The 20,111-nt window shown below is 33.6% G+C and overlaps 1 protein-coding gene across 3 annotated transcripts in view; it reads left to right on the forward strand.

Annotated features, from left to right (window-relative positions):
* The window catches only part of LOC662797 (lachesin), a 79,891-nt gene extending 61,094 nt beyond the window's left edge, over positions 1–18,797 (forward strand). The window contains exons 4-9 of one of the 3 annotated variants that reach the window (XM_008195116.3): positions 3,333–3,491; positions 5,030–5,158; positions 8,423–8,716; positions 14,082–14,222; positions 15,553–15,675; positions 17,238–18,797. In XM_008195116.3, the coding sequence (XP_008193338.1) occupies positions 3,333–3,491; positions 5,030–5,158; positions 8,423–8,716; positions 14,082–14,222; positions 15,553–15,675; positions 17,238–17,302 (911 nt within the window). In that variant the 3' untranslated portion in view covers positions 17,303–18,797. The remainder of the gene's footprint in view (positions 1–3,332; positions 3,492–5,029; positions 5,159–8,422; positions 8,717–14,081; positions 14,223–15,552; positions 15,676–17,237) is intronic. The other 2 variants (XM_008195117.3, XM_008195118.3) reach the window with 2 other exon arrangements.
* Positions 18,798–20,111: the final 1,314 nt, after the last annotated feature.

Consider the following 20,111-nt stretch of genomic DNA (forward strand, 5'->3'; position numbering starts at 1 on the left):
TCGACTTTCACAATAGCTTACATTTAACCGTATTGGCGGGGAGCTTAATGAAAGCGCTCGACCCCCGAGAAGAAATACGGCCGCAATCAAGTGGACCTTTAATGCGTCGAGGAATTGTGAGGGACATTGCCTGTTTCAATTCTTTTCCGGCCAGCCAATCAGTGCCGCACTGGAAAGAAGTCACTTAACTATACTCATATCATTTTATCTCTTTTCTTGTACAACGCCCAGCAATTCACACCTTTACTCAGTATTGTCTCAAAGCATTATTTAAAGCTGCTGCGTTACGCCGGCTAACAGGCTAAATGCGGCCCTGCCTCAAATTTGAACTCCATCAAGAAATCTACGTGATTCAGTTTGTTTGCCAGTGCAGAGTGGGACACCGGGCTCTTGTGGTTTCAAGATGAACTTTGACCCTCCGACTTGGGGTCTTGCATTATTATTCGCTGCAGCAAACCTATTGTTCGGATGCTGCAAACTTTTTTAACTACAAGAATTCATTAAGAATTTCTCTACTGATAAAAGTAAAATGTTTCTACGCTTCATTCCACTTGAGGTATCTACGTCTCACACATACTAAACAGAACATTACCACCAACACATACACCTGCACAAGCCTAACTAGCCGGGACTGCTTAACTGGGTACTTAACAGCACTGATAGCTGTTTCTCCAGCCGTTGATTTTAAAAATCATGGACTAAAAGAATTTAGAACTCAAACGTTAAATTATTTTTTAATGAAATTTGTAATATTATTTCTTTCAAATAAATTTTCGGACAAGTTTATTGTATTTATGATGATTGACTTGAATAAAATTGGTGAGAGAATTAAAAAATAGTATTAGTTGTTATTTACTAAAACCCTCTTGGTGTATTCCTTTAGTAATATTTTCGTCCTAGAAAATAAAATTGTGGAGGTGCTTGAGTAACGATCGTTGTGTCAAACATGTGTGTGTCCCAACTTGGTAAATTATACGGCATTATCGCAAAACCGTCTCTCCTTGATGCAAGTCACGTTTCAGATTAGCCATTGTGGCCACCGAACTTGTCTTGCGAAGTTGAGAGGATGCACGGTTACCTTAAGGTAGTTTCACATAATAATACCATTTTAAATTATGTACTTCAATCAAATAATTTTTACTACAAATTTTTGCACAATCAAAATTTTTACTACGTAAATTGGTATACTGGTGGTTGTTTTAAAGGTTTTTCAGCTTGTCTTGATAAAACCAGTTAAAAAATATAGAACTTAAAAACAAAAAAAGACTCGAAAGTATTTTTTGCTGTATTTAAAAAACTAATAATCACACAATTTTAAACGAATCTGCTAATTTTTCTTTGCTCTCGTGGAAGCCTGCGACCTAACATTCTAGGTCGCTGTTTCAGCATGAAACATGGTTGAGGTAACTAATTGCGAATGCACCCTGAGGATAACTTAGAAAAATGTTTACGTATTAATTCATATTACTCGGGTGACAACGACTAGGTGCACTAACAAGAACTATTATGATTGTGTTTTAACTAAATTTTAGCTTTTCGTTCAAGTTAGTACAAAATGCAATCGAGGAACACTGATCTATGAAATGCAATAATGTGGCAAAATGTATCGGTTGTCATTTAAAAAGAGCAAAAGTTACATTCGTATCTTCAGTAATAACGCAACTATTTGACAGATTAGCTTTCAAGATTCTAGTTCATGTAATAACTATTAACTCTCGCAGACAAAATAGTTCCTTTTGTGAAAAGCACGAAAGTATGCGTACGTAGTAAAGTGAGAAATAAAAAAGGGCTGAGTTTTATTTGAAATTCTTCGTATGTTCTTGTTGTTTTTCATGAGTCAGCAGTTGAAAATGATAGAATTCAGCAGTTAATAACAAGGTGCTATTTGCATTATTAGACGAGCATGTAATTTTAGTTAAAAATTGCTCTAAAAGTTCGGGAGAGAATAAATTGAAGGTAAGCTGGGTTTGAGAAACGTAAGAAAACGTTCACACAGAAACCAGGTGTATAACGAAATGTCAGAAATGATTTCGAATTTTTATTGAACAGGACGTGGAAATTAAAGTTTACATTAAAGATCAAATGCTGACTTAGATGAGGTTTGATTAGAGGGGAAAGAATTAAGTACAAAAGATAACAAGTTCGGGAAGCCAATCGCCAAAACTAATAAATATGGATTTTATGCCAAGTTACTATTACCAATAAGGTATTCTGTGGGGAAATGTCGATAATTTCAACCCCTAATCAGGTAACAGGTAGAGCAATAAAGTCTTTGATCTTCGAAAACGGTTCCTTCTAGAGTAGATAATCCAGAGTGGATTTCACGGCGTTATGATCCGAGTACGAGGAAGGTAGTTCATGTCAATAGATGCGGGCGCGCAAAAGCCCTTACCTTCTTTAGCTGGCTTTACACTGTCAGGCAAACTTTGACTTCTTTAAATTATTCAAACGGATAAATATCGGAAGACTTCTTTTGCAACTCTCAGACAAATCTAATTACTCCATACTTCTCACTTTATATCAGTCAACATGGAGAAAAATTCCAAGTGGATTACAAACATTTTGAGCTCACATTGTGTTTCCACTTCCAGACGTTACCAGCTTTATTATATATGACATCAATCAAAATAATCACAGTTTCTAAATTAGTTTCCCTATCCGGTACAAAAAACGAAAACAACACGAATTTTTCATTGTGTCTTGTTGTTTTCTTACCTTGTTTATTGGAGATTATGAAAAACAATAACCAGATAGTTCAAGTGTGCTTTCAATAATAAAATATTTTTTACGAATTCGGGCGAAAGACTTTAATCAGAATCCGAGTGTAAGCCGGATTAAATCCAAATTCGCATATTTTGTAATTAGAAGTTGAATCGTAATGTTGGTTTTGCACCAAAGTAATTATAATATGTGTTTACCTGAGCTGGTCTTTATGGTTCAAGGTATTTATGCAGTGTCAAGAAAAAAGCTAATAATTAAAAAGCTCGGCCGTATTAAAATAAATCCTGTTATGGATTATGAAGATAAATATACAAAGGAAATTCTTTCCACCAGAGTTAAGATCATATCTTGAATCGTATGTCTGTTATAGAGATCGTTGAAGGGAAATGTTTTTTGTTCGTTCGCCAAGTTAACGTTATAACTAATTTGAGTGACGTCGAAAACGAAAGCTCGGTCTCTTGTTTCACCAACACAATTAAATTTTTGTCAATTTATGTGGGAAGGGAACATGAAACGTTGTCTTTGTATGGCGGTATAACATAAGTTTCGAATGTGTAAGACCTAGAAATATGTTGCAAGATTGAACTTTGAGTTGTTTGTCTGTGTTTCAGTGCCGCCTAACATAGACGATTCCCTCAGTAGCAGCGATGTTATAGTAAGGGAAGGCGCCAATGAGACGCTAACCTGCAAAGCTACAGGATCTCCACAACCTAGTGTAAAGTGGAAAAGGGACGATAACTCCAAGATCACAATAAACAAGACACTTACAGGTTAGTCTATGCTTTTACTTTCCAACTTACTTCACATATGTTTCCATATTATTTCGCAAAGTTTCCTAACGTAGATTGCTGTCCAGACTTAAGCATATTTATTGCCATTTCCACAAAAAGACTAAAACTTTGCCGGAACACCCTTCAAGCTAATGAAATTATAGTGACTAATATCCCTAACGAGTATCTCCGGTTGAGATTTTTTATTTACTGGCAATAGTCGGCAGAAACTTTACTATGCTAATTCAGTTTTAAATGCAAATTTTCTACAAAACAGGAATTTGAATAGTTCATTCCAACAAATTCAATTTTGGAGATTAATTGTCAAATTGCTTGTTAAATACGGCAAAAATTAATCAACCTATTTAAAACTTCGCTCAAACTTTGTTTCACAAAATTAACCAAACAAATTCGCACACCTAGCCTTTTAAACTTCTAAAACATTTTATACACGGCTATTTGTCATTTCGGCGTAATCACTCAAAATGTCACCAGATAAATACGATTTTTTAACTGGAATTAAAAGTAGTTTTGGAAAACTTCAAACTTCTTTGCAACTTTGCTCTATCTCGTGCTTCTAATTGACAGTTTCTTCTTTTTATTAAAATTAATGTAACGGCTCTTTACAATATTACATTTCTTGCTGATTAAAGGAAATAATAAATGTGTGTATTAAATTTTTGAAGGTAAGGCTTTGTTTTTCAAAATGCGGTTAACTGTGTTTTTTTCCGGTTATCTAGCGGTTTGATGTTCTTTGTGCTTCAAGAAGCAGTAACTGTTTTTGATTTTCAGCACCTGCATTGTTAAACTGCTCCTTACGACAGCACCTCATAACTGTCAGGACTTTTTGTTAATTTATTTCCGTTTTACCTTATCACGTTTTAATTGTCTTAAAAATGAAGACGTTAAAAGAGCAACCACAAAATAATTCATCTGATTTCGTTTGGGTTTACTTGTTGTTTATACACGTAGCTGCGCTTTGTTGGCTTCATCAACTAATCGATTCAAAGGGAATGTGACAGCTTTGCAATCATTTTCGTTAGAAACAGCCTCGTAAATCATTGTAATTAGCGTAACTTAATTATGATACGCGAAAAAAGTTTTATCGTTGCAAGAATTTCTTTAATTTAATTTATTGAGAGATATATTGGAGTAAGTCAGACGGGAGTAAAATATGATTAGGGTGTTAATTAAAGAATAAACTGTCAAAACATGATATCAATAAAACTGAATTAGCAGCATAAGTTTAAATGGTGAGCTTTTCTGCCCACGTAATCACATAACATGTCATGGAAAATATATTGAAACAAGCCGGGCCTCGTTATTTTTGCTCTAAATCTGATATGTAATACTGTTTTAAACTTAATTTTTTATTCTTGGGGCTTTAATATGCTTGGCTGTACACATAATTAAATTTGCAGTTATTAACCAAATTTGTCCTCATTCTTCCTCTTGCCAAATATAATATATTTAAAGAGGATAATTGAAATTACATTCCTTTATTTGCTCTAGGTATTGTCTTTGTATTCATTTTTCAGTTTCCGAGTGGGAAGGAGAAACACTGGAATTAACTAGAATTTCAAGATTAGACATGGGAGCTTACTTATGTATAGCCAGCAATGGGGTGCCCCCAACTGTGAGCAAAAGAATCAAAGTTAGCGTCGACTGTAAGTACTATTCTTGAAAATTTCCAATTAAATATCAAAGCCCCGTTACTATCAACCACATTTTTCTTTTATGTTATTTTTCAAAAGAAAATTAATTTTTACTTCATTCTGACTAGGATATAAGCGCGCTTAATATTTATTTTTGTAACATTACAAGTTCCTTTGTTTTCGTTAGAGACCGTGTACATTCTGCAGCATAATAAATGAAAACCGGTGAGTCAAGTGCGTTTTAACTAAAATAACTAGCAAAATGCATAGTTACACCGACGCTATTTTTCGCCGATTCAACTCTCGCGTCTGACTAGTTTACGAACTGTAATCTGGTCAGTTGGTGTACAGTCAGCGACACAAAGTAGTTACTATTGTGCCTCAGGAAATGGTCCGCAATTCAGATTGTCAAGATTACAATAGTGTGCGAAAGGCTACTCGAAAATTATAGACTCATCATTTACACAATGGTCCGCTAATGTTAAAATTCATCTGTGTGCGAGTTTCAATGGTTGCAACATGTTATTTGTTGCACATTTCCAACATTTAAAACTGTTTCCGTGGTAATATTACCACAAGCTTCACTTTTTTGTAACCATTTTCTTTAACAACAATGTGTTGGTATACGGTACCATATGATTAAAAAATAATAATGTGCTAAAGGCTGTAGAGTATCCCGTCTTTAGATTGAAATTTTTCTGTTAACAAATACACAGTTATTTATAATTTTTTTGACTCTTATGGTAACCAGTCTTCCACCAGGTTTGCAGATACGAAGCGTTCAGTTGACCACTAGTTGTGCGGAAAATCGATAAAATTATCTAGACGATATAATTGAAGTAATAAAATCTACAGATGGAGATAATTGACATATATTTTGTCAACTAGGGTAAACAGTTTCATCGAAATGGATTTATCTCGTAGTTTAGTCGATAGAAGAAAACGCTAAAATATTTATTCAAGATCGAATAAATAAAAACGTATTGTCAGAGAGCCTCAGAAGGAAATAGATAAAAATAAAAGAAATATTTCGTAAGGAAAACCAAAAGGCCAGCTCCTGTTCCTTTTATGTTTTTGGTGTACAAAATCTATAACGCTGGATTTGTGTGCTTCCGATTTAATTAGTGTTTATGTAACTACAAGAAAGGATTGTTTTGCTCTAATACTCTGTGGCTCGGAGTTGGGACCACTACGTCAATAATTAATTGCAAGAGGTGATTATAATAGGACGCTCATACTGTCATGCTGACATCATATTCACCACGTGATTAATTGATCACATACTGTGCTAAAGTGTCGGTTTTGTTTCACTGTTTTATTGTATACACCACACAAAACGCTATCGATAACACGAATGGCACCCCCATTGCAATATTACACCACCAACTTTTTGCACAGCCACGAGAAAATTTTCATCAAGAAGGAGAGACCGCATATTTCTGACACTCTATACATGCCCCCGATTTTTGGATTTTTGTACACTTAACCAACAAAAATAAACATCGCTTTGTTCCGTAAATTTTCTAACGGGTCTTAACCACATTTATTTATTTGTTCTAATTACTCTGGAAATACCATATTAAGTGGGGATCAACTGGGTCAGGACTTTCTTAATCAGTGTTTTAGACAGAATTTCTGGAGAAAAACTTGAATATTAATTAAAATAAACAATACACTTTCGTCCGTATTCCAGAAAATAAACAGAAACTACCTTGAAGGGTAAAATGCGCATTTTAATCAATGAGTTTCATTCTCAAATAAAGACGCTAAAGTCAATTCTGCAGTTCCTCTGATAGAGAATTTCAAACTGAAAGTCTTTAGTGAACTGTGCTTAACTAACTTCAACCGTGTTTTGTTTTCATGCTTTTATCTAAATCGCTCTCGTAGCGATTATTCATGCTTTTAAAATTCAGCTATACTTTTGCCCCCCTGGCTAAATGATGATAATTAACCAAATTGTACCAAAGTTCAGTGAGAGAAACATCTAATAATTTTTTTAATATCTTACGGTACTTTCCGCTGCTATCTTTGAATAATTTGCATAGTAAAATAGGTCTAAGTTTCTCGCTTCGTTATTTATCAGGTGCCAATTTTGGCAGAATGAGGATTATTACAGATGGAAATTTTACGTGAAAGGAAGACCTTGCGTCAATTTAGAGAGAAAAAATTTACGACTTAATTTAAGAGCACAAACACAAATGGGATATAAGAATTTTAATTTTTTATTTAGATTTTTGTTGTGATAATGCTTTGGAACAAGTATACACTACGTTGACTTAAGGAGAAATTAAAGAGAGTGTGGCTCATTTTTAGGAAAACATTACAAGTGTCATTTCAGCGGTTTTTTTTGTTGCAAGAAATTGCAAAATAATTTTTTTCTGTTTTTTGTTTTTTATTTTATTTTCATTTTGATGAAAATCGAGCTTATTATACGAAGCATACCGACAAACAATTTCTTAAAATTATTAGCAACAATAATATCGTGCAGACTTTTAACAAAGTTTTATCCCGGCGCATCCACCATTTTTACCAATAATTTAATTTTTTATAAATGATAGTTTCGTTTATTATAATTAGGTTCATCATGTTTGCGTATGGTTTTAGAAGCTATTTTAGGCTACAATAGAATTTTGTATTGATAATATTTCATAAATGGGAGAAGTTAGAAATTATTTCTAAATTCACTTACTTTTTCGTGTACTCTTATGCACACGTATTGTAAGTGTTTTTTTTTTGTTTAGTATTTATATGCGAGTTAAAACTTACGGTTGAGCACCACAACCTCATAACAATTACCGCAACTTTAAAGGAAGAAGAAAATAGAAGAGTAATAAATGTCGTTGCAAGTTGAATAGTTAAAAATTGTAGAATTGCTGTATCTGCGTCCTCGTACGTTTCACAATGCAGCTAATTGAATTGGTTATGAAATAGATGGTAATTGACTTATAGTCAATTACTTGGCTGAAATAGAAAAGCAATTTAGGAAAGTGCGGCAGTAAGCTTGGAGGAGAGAGAACGTTATGCATTTAAAGATGTTAGAAAAGTAAATGATCATGTAAACAGCTCGGTTCTCTCGACTCCTGTTACTGTCGCTTAGCGGGCCATTCTCTCCCAAGAACGTGAAATATCACCAGCCAGTATTCGTGCTGAAGTTTCCTGCTGTTTTGCATTCTATAATGAAAACACATTTAGTTATTTCTGTGGATGTAGGTGAACACATAGGTTACGTCGTGTCAATTTTGTGTTAAATCGATTGTTTTTTTCTTACTGTTGCAGTTCCGCCAATGTTGTGGATACCCCACCAACTGGTCGGAGCTCCTCTAGCTTACTCCGTGACTCTGGAATGCTTCACGGAAGCTCATCCGAGCTCCCTTAACTACTGGACCAGAGAGGATGGCCAAATGATTCACGAATCGAAGAAGTATCACGCTGAAAATACAGTCGGCACGCCGTCTTACAAGACCCATATGAAACTCACAATCAACAATATACAACAAAGTGATTACGGGACTTATAAGTGCGTAGCAAAGAATCCCCGAGGTGAAACCGATGGCACAATCAGACTCTACAGTAAGTATTTGCTGTTTTTGTGGATTAATTACTTAAGGAGATTTACGAAGTGCGGCGAAGTTTTAATACAAAACAACCGTGCTGCAACCATTCAGTCATTAATTTCAACTTATTGAAGGCGTGAACTAGCTGAATATTGAACTTTAACACTAGATTACAACACTTACAAAATTAATATTCGAAGCTCATAATTATCAAAACTCGAATTATCGAAACAGCACGAATTGAAATTATTCAATTTTATTTTTACGCCAAGTTTTAATATAAGTGTTGTCATTTTAAGAGTGCGTAATTGAATATAGTTCAAAATAATTTTAGTCGTTTAAACCACTAAATTACAAGACAAAAAATATATTCGTACTTTTGTAATAAATTAATTTTCAATTTAAAATTATTGTAGTTCGTATAAATATATGAAATAACAGTTTTTACTAATAATTTATTAAATATTGGGGAGTAAGTAACAATTAACGACATTTGTGATAGAATTTTACTTTTTAGTTGAAATGTATGCTAATGAAAAAAGGCAAGAGTGTTGTGTGGAATGTCGAAAAAGTGTTTTACCCAAGTTCTCGTAATAGTTATCGGTCGGGTATAGTTAAACTTGTTAGAGGGTAGGTTCGAAACGTGTTTTGTCCTGCGCTCACACAAACTAGTAATAAGCGTAACTGAATGGTTGTAATGTGATTTTGATATTTTCGATTTTGCGAATGGGAATTGCGTTTTCTGTTTGTATCGGTCAAATCTTAATACGAGTATTAAGTTTAAATAAAAAATGAAAAGATGGTGGGAAAAAGCCGTTTAGAAGTTATAAATTACTGCGTTATCGAGCAATTTGCTATAAAAGTGGAATCGCCAGACGGCAGCGGTTATATATCTGGAAACCGTTAGGAAGCACTTCGCAAAGAAACTTGTATACAACAATAACATGGACAGATGCGCGCTCGTATTTCATTTCTTATGAATGTTACTTGTTGAGTAAAAATATCCGGAAGATAGATATTCGATGCGGTTTGGATCAGTGAGGTATTCGTCTCTGACTCGACGGTGTGTGGTCACGAACAAATCTTTCAAATTACTGAACGCTCCGTCGTCGTTTACATGGATTCTGTTTGTTAGGATCCTCACTGACCATCAGCCGGATTCGACGATTCATCTTGACCACTCAGCTCTCAACGAATTTATCCTTATTTCCATATCGGTGCCGGTGAAGGGATTGAGCTTGATTTGAACTGAACACATCAGACAGATGTTCGATTAGTTAAATGGATCGAAAACATAACGATGTACAGATTTGATTTGATGTAAAATCAGCATAGTGCCGCTTAACGTATATAGGCTAAACCTGCCTCCCCTGCTTATACCTCTGTAGACGTACTCGTAGACCTGCGGATGATAAATAGAAGCGGTTTGTTGCATTAGCTGCCACTGCAGCTCCTAGCATGGTTACGATGTTACTAAATATGTTGTTTCGTGTGGACGACATGTATTTTGCCACTGTATGCATGTAAACCGTAGATCTATTGGAATGACCATTCATTTTGCCAATATATCGACTTTCATAGCTAGTTAATGTTTAGCTTTTTTCGACATTTAGCTCCAACCGACCCGAATGTTTGCATTTGTTAATTAGTGTGCATCATCTAATTTTACACAAACAGGTAAGTGCAGTCGACTGCATCTACCTCATACTTCCTATCGCCGAAATCGGCCTCTGATTTCTCTACGAGTTGCACGATTATGAAACATACCTCAACATTACTTCCTACTACGCCATCACCATTAATTCCAACTCAGACATTTAAAATTTATCCGCCAACATTACAATTATTTAAATTCTGCAACCTCAAACACCAGTTGTGGATTTGTGGTCTGATAAAATACGATCGCAGCTTCAATAGTAAAATTACGATCCAAATTGTTTACCACATTTTCTAATCAGAATCACTTACCTCTCCGCTGAGTACTTGAGATTAACAACTATAATAAGTAATAATATAGGCCAAAGCAGTATGAAAATTTTTGGCTGCGGCCAAAACAACATTTTTTTCAGATTTTATAGATTGTAGAAAAACCCGATAAAATGTAACATTATATTTTGGTACGTAAATAAAGAAATTTTATAGAAAATTTTATAGAATTTTATATTATTTTTTATTATATTATAGAATTTTATATTATTTTATTATTTATAGAATTTTATTTTATAGAATTTTATAGAAAAAGATATGTACATTTTTTACCACCTTAGCAAATAACACGGGTATATAAAAAATCGCAAGTTAGAATCTTTTAAATTTTGTCTTTGGTACGTAAATAACTTGTAAAATAAAAACAATTTGCGTTTGCTTTATTTGATTCCACACATTAATTTCACTAATTAAGGACATTATTAATGTTTGTCTATTGGCGAACATTAATTAAAATTCGATCTCTGAATTAATAATTTCTCCCCCTTCTACAAATTTTTGTTGTTTCCCCCAAAAATTTGATTCGGAACTATATTATAACACAGATCAAATGATTTTTTAACCAGCAATAGTTAAAAATTTGATTTTACGAGTAAATTATGAATTATTAAGCAACTACAAAAAAAAAACACTAATGAATGAACCTTTTATTTTGAAAGTCGTGTCCATTTAATCGTATTTAAAGGTTGATATATTTAACAGTTTGCGTCTAAATCCACTAAAATATTAACAAAAGTTAATAAATCAAAACCATAGACATCCAATTTCATCAGTTGAAATAAAAACAGTTATTACACAGTTTTGTAGTTCTGACAAAACAACAATAACTCAATACCTGTCAACAGGGTCTTTGTGTAGTTATCTTTTAAAAGATTTCTACGACAGAAGGATTCTCCAGGACATTTTTAATTTTTTTAATAGCTGACGCATAAATGCTTGGTTTCATATGTGTGTTACCGACCAAGCGATGTAAGGGACGTGTTCTCCGACCTTCGGAGATTCAACATAGTAACAATATTACGAGTTATTGTCATTATACTATTATTACGACTGACTAATTTACACTTATTAGTAATTTTTTTAATTTTTTTGTGATGGTCGGTCATGATACCCTATAGTATGTATTTCTACAGAAGCAGATATGCAGATATATAACATTTAAATATGCATAAAACTTAAGGACAATTGAAATACAGCTACGCCTGTTTTTATAATGAAGCAGCGCGTTGCTCGAAATTAGCCGAAAATTATGAATCGAATACATCATTCGGCCAGCAGGCATCTTCTGATTATTTAATAGCATCTGTTGCCTCTTTGCAAATCAGTTAGATGGGTTTGCTCATATTTCCCGTCAAAGTTTCAACTGTCGTATGTTGCTGGCCAAAGAGCAAAACAGTTTACGTCGAAGCTGATGTCCTGCCACTCATAGATATTCTAGGCTGCCAACATGCATAATGAAATAATAACAGTCTGTCCTAGTTTAGTCAGAATTTCAAAATGGCTCGATGTCGGACGGGATTTTTTCCCAAGTAGTTCTAGGTGCATAGCACAGCAGCTGCATGTGTTAATCATTTTTGGTTTTGCGGATTGTACTGTTTTAATTCAATTGTTTTGGGGTGTCTGTTTAGCGTCATCATCTCGATCTAAAGTCCACCCCTTCGATCTCCTCGTCTCCTTTTGCTTTTCCCAAAGGTCCCTTTTCATCTCATAACGTGACAAGATTCACAAAGTGACGCCGTGCTCAACACGTGTCGTTACTATAGCAACAACTTGGCGCAATGTTCCGACAGTTGCCGACTTCTCTTCACTAATATTACTGGAAAATAATCGAACAAATCCAGTTTTTTCACTCGGAAAAACATTTACATGTCGATGAATTACGTTACGACAGGAGGCAGACTGCTCGAGCTCCCTTTTTATTTATTTTATTCGTGTACTTCGATAGGGGATATATCGGCAATTTGTCTCAGGTAGTAGCGATTTGTGGCATCATCCATTCGCAACTGTAACGCCGACGTCGTCGATATAAGGAATGACAAATTTTACAGCACTCAACTTACTCGCTTAACACCGTATCTAATCAAGTTGTACCGTTCAATCAGTGTCAATGTTCAAATCTCGCAATTCATCAACGATAAAATGAATATGAAATATGTCGTCATGCGGCGGCAGATTGTCACATCGCGGTAACGACCGAATTGACGCCACCAAGCTACAGTTACACACATTTCTCATAACCTTCCAACTTGAAACGCTGATATCAACACAATTTTATTTCAATTGCTCTTCATACACTGAGCCCATTCATCTACATATTTTTACAACTTTCACTCTCAAACTCAAACTTATAGAGGCTCTTCTTACTTCGTTTTTTACGCTGACAATTACAAGTTTTTGGATACTCAGTTTTCAAATTTTCAAATAAGGAGAACATACAAACAATGATTTATTAAAATAATAAAAATAATAGAAACGTAGGTCTGAATTTTTATACAGGGGGAGTAAAATTCTTATACAAGTCTTCAAGAGCCCTTTAAAATGTCTCCTAATACAATTTACTTTTAAAATACACATTTATACACATCTATTATTTTTGGCGTGACGGTTATTTCTGGACCTCTGTTCAAACGACAAATTACAGTCACAATAACTCGTAACACTATGATTGTGATTTAGAAGAAGCTAACTTTATTATTGCGTGGACAGGTTTTCTCGGCGCTTAATATGAATGTGCAAATCAAATTACTCATCAAACCACCCTCATCCTAATTTATTTTTCTAGCTGAATACCCATGCTTCGCTATATCCGCGGATGGTGAATAGCCCGCGGACTTGCCTGATTCCGTTTATTGATTTATTTTGGCTAAAATGTTATCACATATCAGAACCTCAAAAAAATCCCTCGGAATTAAAAAAATAGTGCTACAACAAACTTTTGAGTAACTCAGTTCTATTTGACGAGTTAATAAACAAAAATTATAATGTAATTATTTAAAAAAGAGAAGATTAGACTAATGATAAAGTAATACGAGATTGTATTCACAAATCTTAAATTGGCGACTAAACCGTAAGACTTGCCACTGAGTAAAGTGGCTAAATAGACGTCAACCATCGGCTCATACATCACCGCTAACACACTATAAGAGCGGTTTTAGGAGACTAACGTTTATTTCCGTTTTGCGATTTGTTTTTAGAAGAATATTCATGTAACAAACTATAGAATCTTAGTAATTCTTGGTTGGTATATTGCTTTCTGCCGAGATCTTCACCAGCGCTATCAAATTCGACAGCTTGGGATTTGATTGCGTTGAGATTTTGTAACTTTTCTAAAAGTGCGTGTAAGAGAGTTGAGTTTGGTAGCTGATGAGGAGAATTGATGGACGTTTTTGTCGTAGCTTCTTCACCTCCAACGACGCCACCAAAGTCAACAACTACAGAAACGCCAAGTCGCATCAAGGATATATTGGGCAATGGCAATCTCAGCAATTCGGTTTATGGAAATCCTTCTTCGCTCACTATTCATCATGGTGAGAAAGGTATCTTTGTTTTTATCCACAAGTCAACAGTTTGTGTACAGTGGCATACATACCTTGTTGTTCGCACGAAATTAACGGTTGGGAAAGCAGTGGCGGCATACGCTTATTTATGTAATTAAAAAAAAATTCTAGACTTCGAGAGGTAGTTGGTAGAGAAGTGACTTATGTTTAATGTATTTTTTGCAAAAAGGGCGTTTCTTCAGATGCGAGTACAAAGAGTTAAAACGCCTTTATGCTCCTAAAATATGTTTATTACTCTTTAATCACAACCTGTTTAGATGATTTTACTGTGGGGTTGTACTTCCCAAAAACTCTAAGCTCGAAAGTGATAACATTCTTCAGATAACTTGCATTTTCTAGCCTACTTCTTGAAAAGCATAGCGTGTATAAGTGGATTCCTTTAAATTAAGGAAAATTTTCGGTGTAGAAGAATGTTTTTACCGGGAAAGAATTTTTAGAATAAAATCCAATCGAGTGTTTGTTAGATGTATTCCTCGATTCAAAAATTTTGTGTACGAGCTTTAAATGCGTCGTTTATCCGGTTTTTATAACTTTTGTCCCTAAAAGTATATGTATTTCTTTTTTAATTGCAGTTAAAAGTTTGAACACGTTTCGCATTGTGTCGTATTGAAAAGGCACAACATTATAATCTTAATGCGAAAAGTCAAGTTGACCAACAATTAAAAGCTTACATTCAAAAACTGTTTTGCTTTTGCTGCACGGAATTTTAAGCCGAGATCAAGAAACAAGAATTGCTCAATTCACCTCGTATAACATCGCACATAAAGTGACTACATTGTATAGTCAGAGATCGGAAGGTAACTGAATTGTTGCTAACTGCTAAGGGATAGAAGTTTATGAATAAATTTAGAAATCAAACGAAGATTAGCATCTTCTTACCCTTTTTGTTGAATTTTAACTATACAACGAACCCGCTAATTAGATTATCCGCCCCTACCCTGAATTTAACCATTCTTCAAGAACGACTAATTTTCAGTCGGAAACCTTAGGGAATCTTCCTAAAATACAATAATTATCAAAATAGGATTTTTCCTCGAATTCAATGAACAGGAAAAAAGGAATACAAAAGCAAAAAGGCATATTTTCTGTCAATTAGCTATTTGTTAATTAAACGGTAAACCATCGTCGAAAGTGGGCAAATTTGTTTGTGAAATTACACTTAAACCTAATAAATTTTCATGAATAACATGTTTTTGTTAACAGTTTCATTAAATGAAATGTTCATTTCGGAATATAATAAAAAATAAAATTTTAATGAATCATTAGTTTCTAACTCGTATATTCACTTTTTGAATCTGTGTAATTACAGGTTCGAAATATCAATCAAATTTAAATGAAATTGACAAATCCGAGCAGAAATCAAGTTCAGACCCAGAGGGAAAGAGTATCAGCTATGGTCACCACGTGCCAAGCGGAGTAGCTAGTTCTCCAGGTAAGTTAGGCTTTTTTAAAAAATATGTTTAGGTTTATATTTTATGAATTAAATTTTTTAACAAAATGTAGATTATTATTTAAAAAGTTTGACGCATATTATAATTTCGTACAAATTAATTTGAGGGTTCCAGTGCGCGAATTCATTTGACGAAAATGCATTCTTTCGGCGAGCTTTTCTATCTCTGAGTGTATGCTGTATGCAAATAATATTAGCACTGACACATTCACGTAGATTTGGTTGTGTTAGAAGAAGAAAATAAGTACGGCGAAACCGGAACGACGGTTAAATCTTCAATTCTATTAAACTTAATGATGGCGTAAAAGTTGAAAAGTTCGTGTTTTCAAGCTTTTGTTAAAGCTCGAAGCCATTATCGAATATTAAAAAAATCGAATAGTATCAGCACCCTTATAGAACAAACAATTGAAGCCGCCTTGCTATTATGTGATATATCTGAAAAAGGCCTTGAAACGTGTACATGCCAGTTATCACACGGTTACACTTATGAATAATTCATTAAATTTGTAACATCATTTAACAATCGAATGCGACACTGCTGGGAAAACATTTTTTGAGGGAATTTTCCGATTTATGTTTCCAAATAATGAAGTTTCCCGTCGCAACTGCAATTTAAATATCACTGTTTCGAGTGTAGATATATGTTCCTCACGAGTGTTTTAAATATTAATGTGTAAATGGAATTCATGTCCTCAATAATAAAAGGAAAAGCCAAGTGATCGTCTGAGATTTTGAGTTTCAACACATATTGTCTTTGATGTGTTTTCCCTTGCCACATTTATCATTCTCTTTCAGATGTCATCCACTTTAGATTTTGCATCTCTCGACCTAAAATTTTATAATTGCATAAACGCCAAACACAATTTCAATTAGTTTCCCTATTAGCCTTCGCATTTTCGGCAAGAATTTAATGCCGTTTTTTTCCTAATAATTATTTTTGCAGAGAGTTGTCTAGCTTTTAGAAAAAGGCTCAGGACCAACACTGGATTGCTCTCAAAACGAAATAATTTCATTATGATCATAATTTTTTATTCATTAGAATAAATAGTATATTACATACGAGGCAGAAAATATTTATTAAAACGGGAAAACCTGATATGGATTTTTTGGAAAATAAATCTAGTATACAGATTCTAAACACAAATAAACATTGTTGATCCCATAATTATGTTGTAAATGAAAGTTTGGGGGAACACTTTCCAATACAGAATAACGGATTTTCAACAAGGAACAATAATGACTGCGAATAAATATCGTTGAAGTGGCGAAGGCGATGTGGGGCATTGCTTTTGCAGAGCATTGTACTAACTGTACCATGTCATATACAGTTTATGACACGCCCTAAAGGTCGTCGGAAATGAAATTTTCTCAATTTCCTATGACTTATATTGCCAGTGAACGAAGTCCGCATTGTTTGACGTTGCACACATGACCGCATGTTTACCCTCATCAATTTTTAATTCATCACAAAAATATTTTATTGCAAAACTGAATAGAATTTTCATTAATTAAACTCCGTTAATTGAATTTTGCTTTTATTTCAGGTAACCTAAACTGCAAGCTTTCATTGTGGATACTTCCCATAATATTGTTCAACGCGCTGCGGTGAATACCTCAAAACACAAATTTTGTGTATCCATTATAATTACTATTTAGTAGATTATAGGAACAGTAAGTTCGGATTATAAAATCACAAGGACGCTTAAAACCAAAGCATAAGTGTACAATTGTTTATATATACCATGTATCACCTAATTTAAACAAAGACTGACATCGTTTAGAGAAATATAATTAATTTTTAACATAATTGACTAGTTGATAATTCCTGAATTTTCGAGGCATCAATTATTCAGTCGATTACACACGTTACGCAAGTGGTTTTGATTTGCCTCATTTCCAAAAATATGTGCTACGTTCTGAATATTAAATCGTTTGCATCATAAACAATTCACTTGTGTTTCATTCTTGGATCATAGTACGTTTTTGTTTATTGTATTAAATTGAAGCAAGAATTTCATTTGCTAAGTCTCTAGATAACTTCTCGTGCCTTAAATTATAAACCAATTGTTTCATAAAAAATTAACGGACTCTAATTTGACTTTTGCTAAGTTGTTAAATTTTCAGACGATAGATTTACTAAAATATATGATGCAAACGAACTGTCACTGGGCGTTTATAATTTTAAGAGACCTGGAACGGTTTTAGCAGAAACGCAAATTATTCTAACAAAACCGTTCCATAGTTATCCAACTGGGAAAAATTATTTAAAAGGTTCACCAATGGATATTTGGCTGGGAATACTATAGCTCCTCAATATTTATGTAGAAGCACAAAATATCAATTTCATGTAGCTTTTGTAGCGTCCAAAAATGTTACTGTAGTTCATAATTAATTTAAGAGTGTAGACTTTGTATATAATATTTAATAAGCCGTTTATTTTTTAAATTCTGTTCTGGTTGTACATCAAATGAAAATATTTAATCAATTTGTTTTTTAACACTGAATGAACGTGGTACGAACACAAAAACATTTCGGTTATGATTAAGTTACCTAGACAGTGTACATATTTCAAACATTTTTGTGACGACTAAACGAGTCTCAAAAGTTTTACTTAAACATTTTCTAAATAGTTGAATAATTTTTTTTGACGAATTTTCCAAAATGTTCTTAAAATTTGTTCACATTTCTTGTTGCGCCCCAAACTGACGGTACCCGTTCTTCTGAACTTTAAACTGACAGGGTATTAGAAATTTTAGTGATGTACTGATATTGAACAAATAATTATTTTCATTTGTTGTATATGAATTTTATTTAGTAAATCGGTGACTAAAAAAATGGAGTAGGCTACACTCTGTACTAAAATCTACCTTATTCTTTTAGTAAATAAAGCGTATTGTTTTGTCAATGTGCCAAGTTAAATATTTTAATAATAAGTACTATTTTGTTGGAAAAATAACCTCCAATAGTACACTGTTGTAGATAAACGATGTTTCGCTACAAATATAAACGACTGTGTTTTAAAATAACATAAATTATAAATTGAAATTGTATTTGCGTATATAAACATTGTATCGAAAATGTATATAATAAAGATATATAGATAACTAGTGTCTTTTATTAGCGCATATTTGTACAAAAATTTGTACGTGGTCCTGGAACAAAAAAATTCCGTGCTAAAACAAGCTCTGTGGTTGTCAAAATAAGATCTCTTCATTTGCTTCCCTTTATTTTAAGAAGAATACGCGTGGAGTCGCTAAACATGAAAGTACTAGAACTTCTTAGACGATAAAAATCTAACTAAAAAAGGTAAGTCGGTGTTTACATAGTCCCAATGGAATTTGAATTTTTAGGAATTTTAGGAACGCAAATTATAATATTTCGAATATTTTTATGCGTTTCTGGAAACCAAACACTCCTATTCGTTAAATAAAATAACATTTTTTTTATTTTGAATACTTTTTCGTTGCTGTGACTCAATAAGGGAAAGTAGTAATTAAACAAGTAATATTTTTTGTTGATATTCCAGACTGAGTACGTTTTTCCCTATTTCACTGACAGTGATGTACTTAGTGCCTTTTATTTATGCAAATTTTAGAGCAAACATTAATTTAAAATGAAATTGAATACTAAATAGCTTCATTGTGCATCTGTAAAAAAGAAGATTAAATTATACTACGGAAGAATTGTTAAGCTCTTATCGCTCGCCTTTTGTTGTCTTACTTTCTTTTAATGTTTTTATTGTTTATGTTCAGCTTCAAAAATCTGCATTTCCATAAAAGAATCAAATGCGTTCTATTTATTCACCTTTTCAACGTTAAAATGTAAATGTCGCATTTAAAGTTACAACTCTTAAAAATTGATAAATCGTTGGTATTTTTGTCTCTCACAGGGAATAATTACACGACATAAAAAACATTTAAATAAGTGGATCAATAAGGTGCCATATTTGGGGGACGAACAAGAACCCCAGACGCGGCAAAATACGAGGGAAGTTTTGATGATATGCAAAGAATAAAAGGTAAGTAAGCCCATACATATAATGATCGCAAATACATAAAAATGAGCGTAAATTCTATCATCCTGTTTATGCAAATTCATTTCACAAACGAAGCTGCTAATAAAGTATTAAGTCGGCAAATCAGGAGTTCAGTGAAGCAAAGACCCACGATGCTAATTAATTAAAGATATGTAGTATCCGCCATAAATCAATAATAACATGCGGTCTTCATCTAGGTATTCAGTTGAACTCGCTTGTGAAAATTCGGAAACTAATTAATTTAATATTTTATTTGAGATAACAGTCCTCGTTATGATGAAGAGGAGTGCGTTAAATATTACAAAAACGTTAGGGCAGGAGCAAACTTGGATCATTGGTAACGAATCGTGAGAATCCAGCGGAGCATGGCTATTATATTAGG

This window comes from Tribolium castaneum, chromosome 10 (assembly GCF_031307605.1).
Source record: "Tribolium castaneum strain GA2 chromosome 10, icTriCast1.1, whole genome shotgun sequence".
NCBI lineage: Eukaryota > Metazoa > Arthropoda > Insecta > Coleoptera > Tenebrionidae > Tribolium > Tribolium castaneum.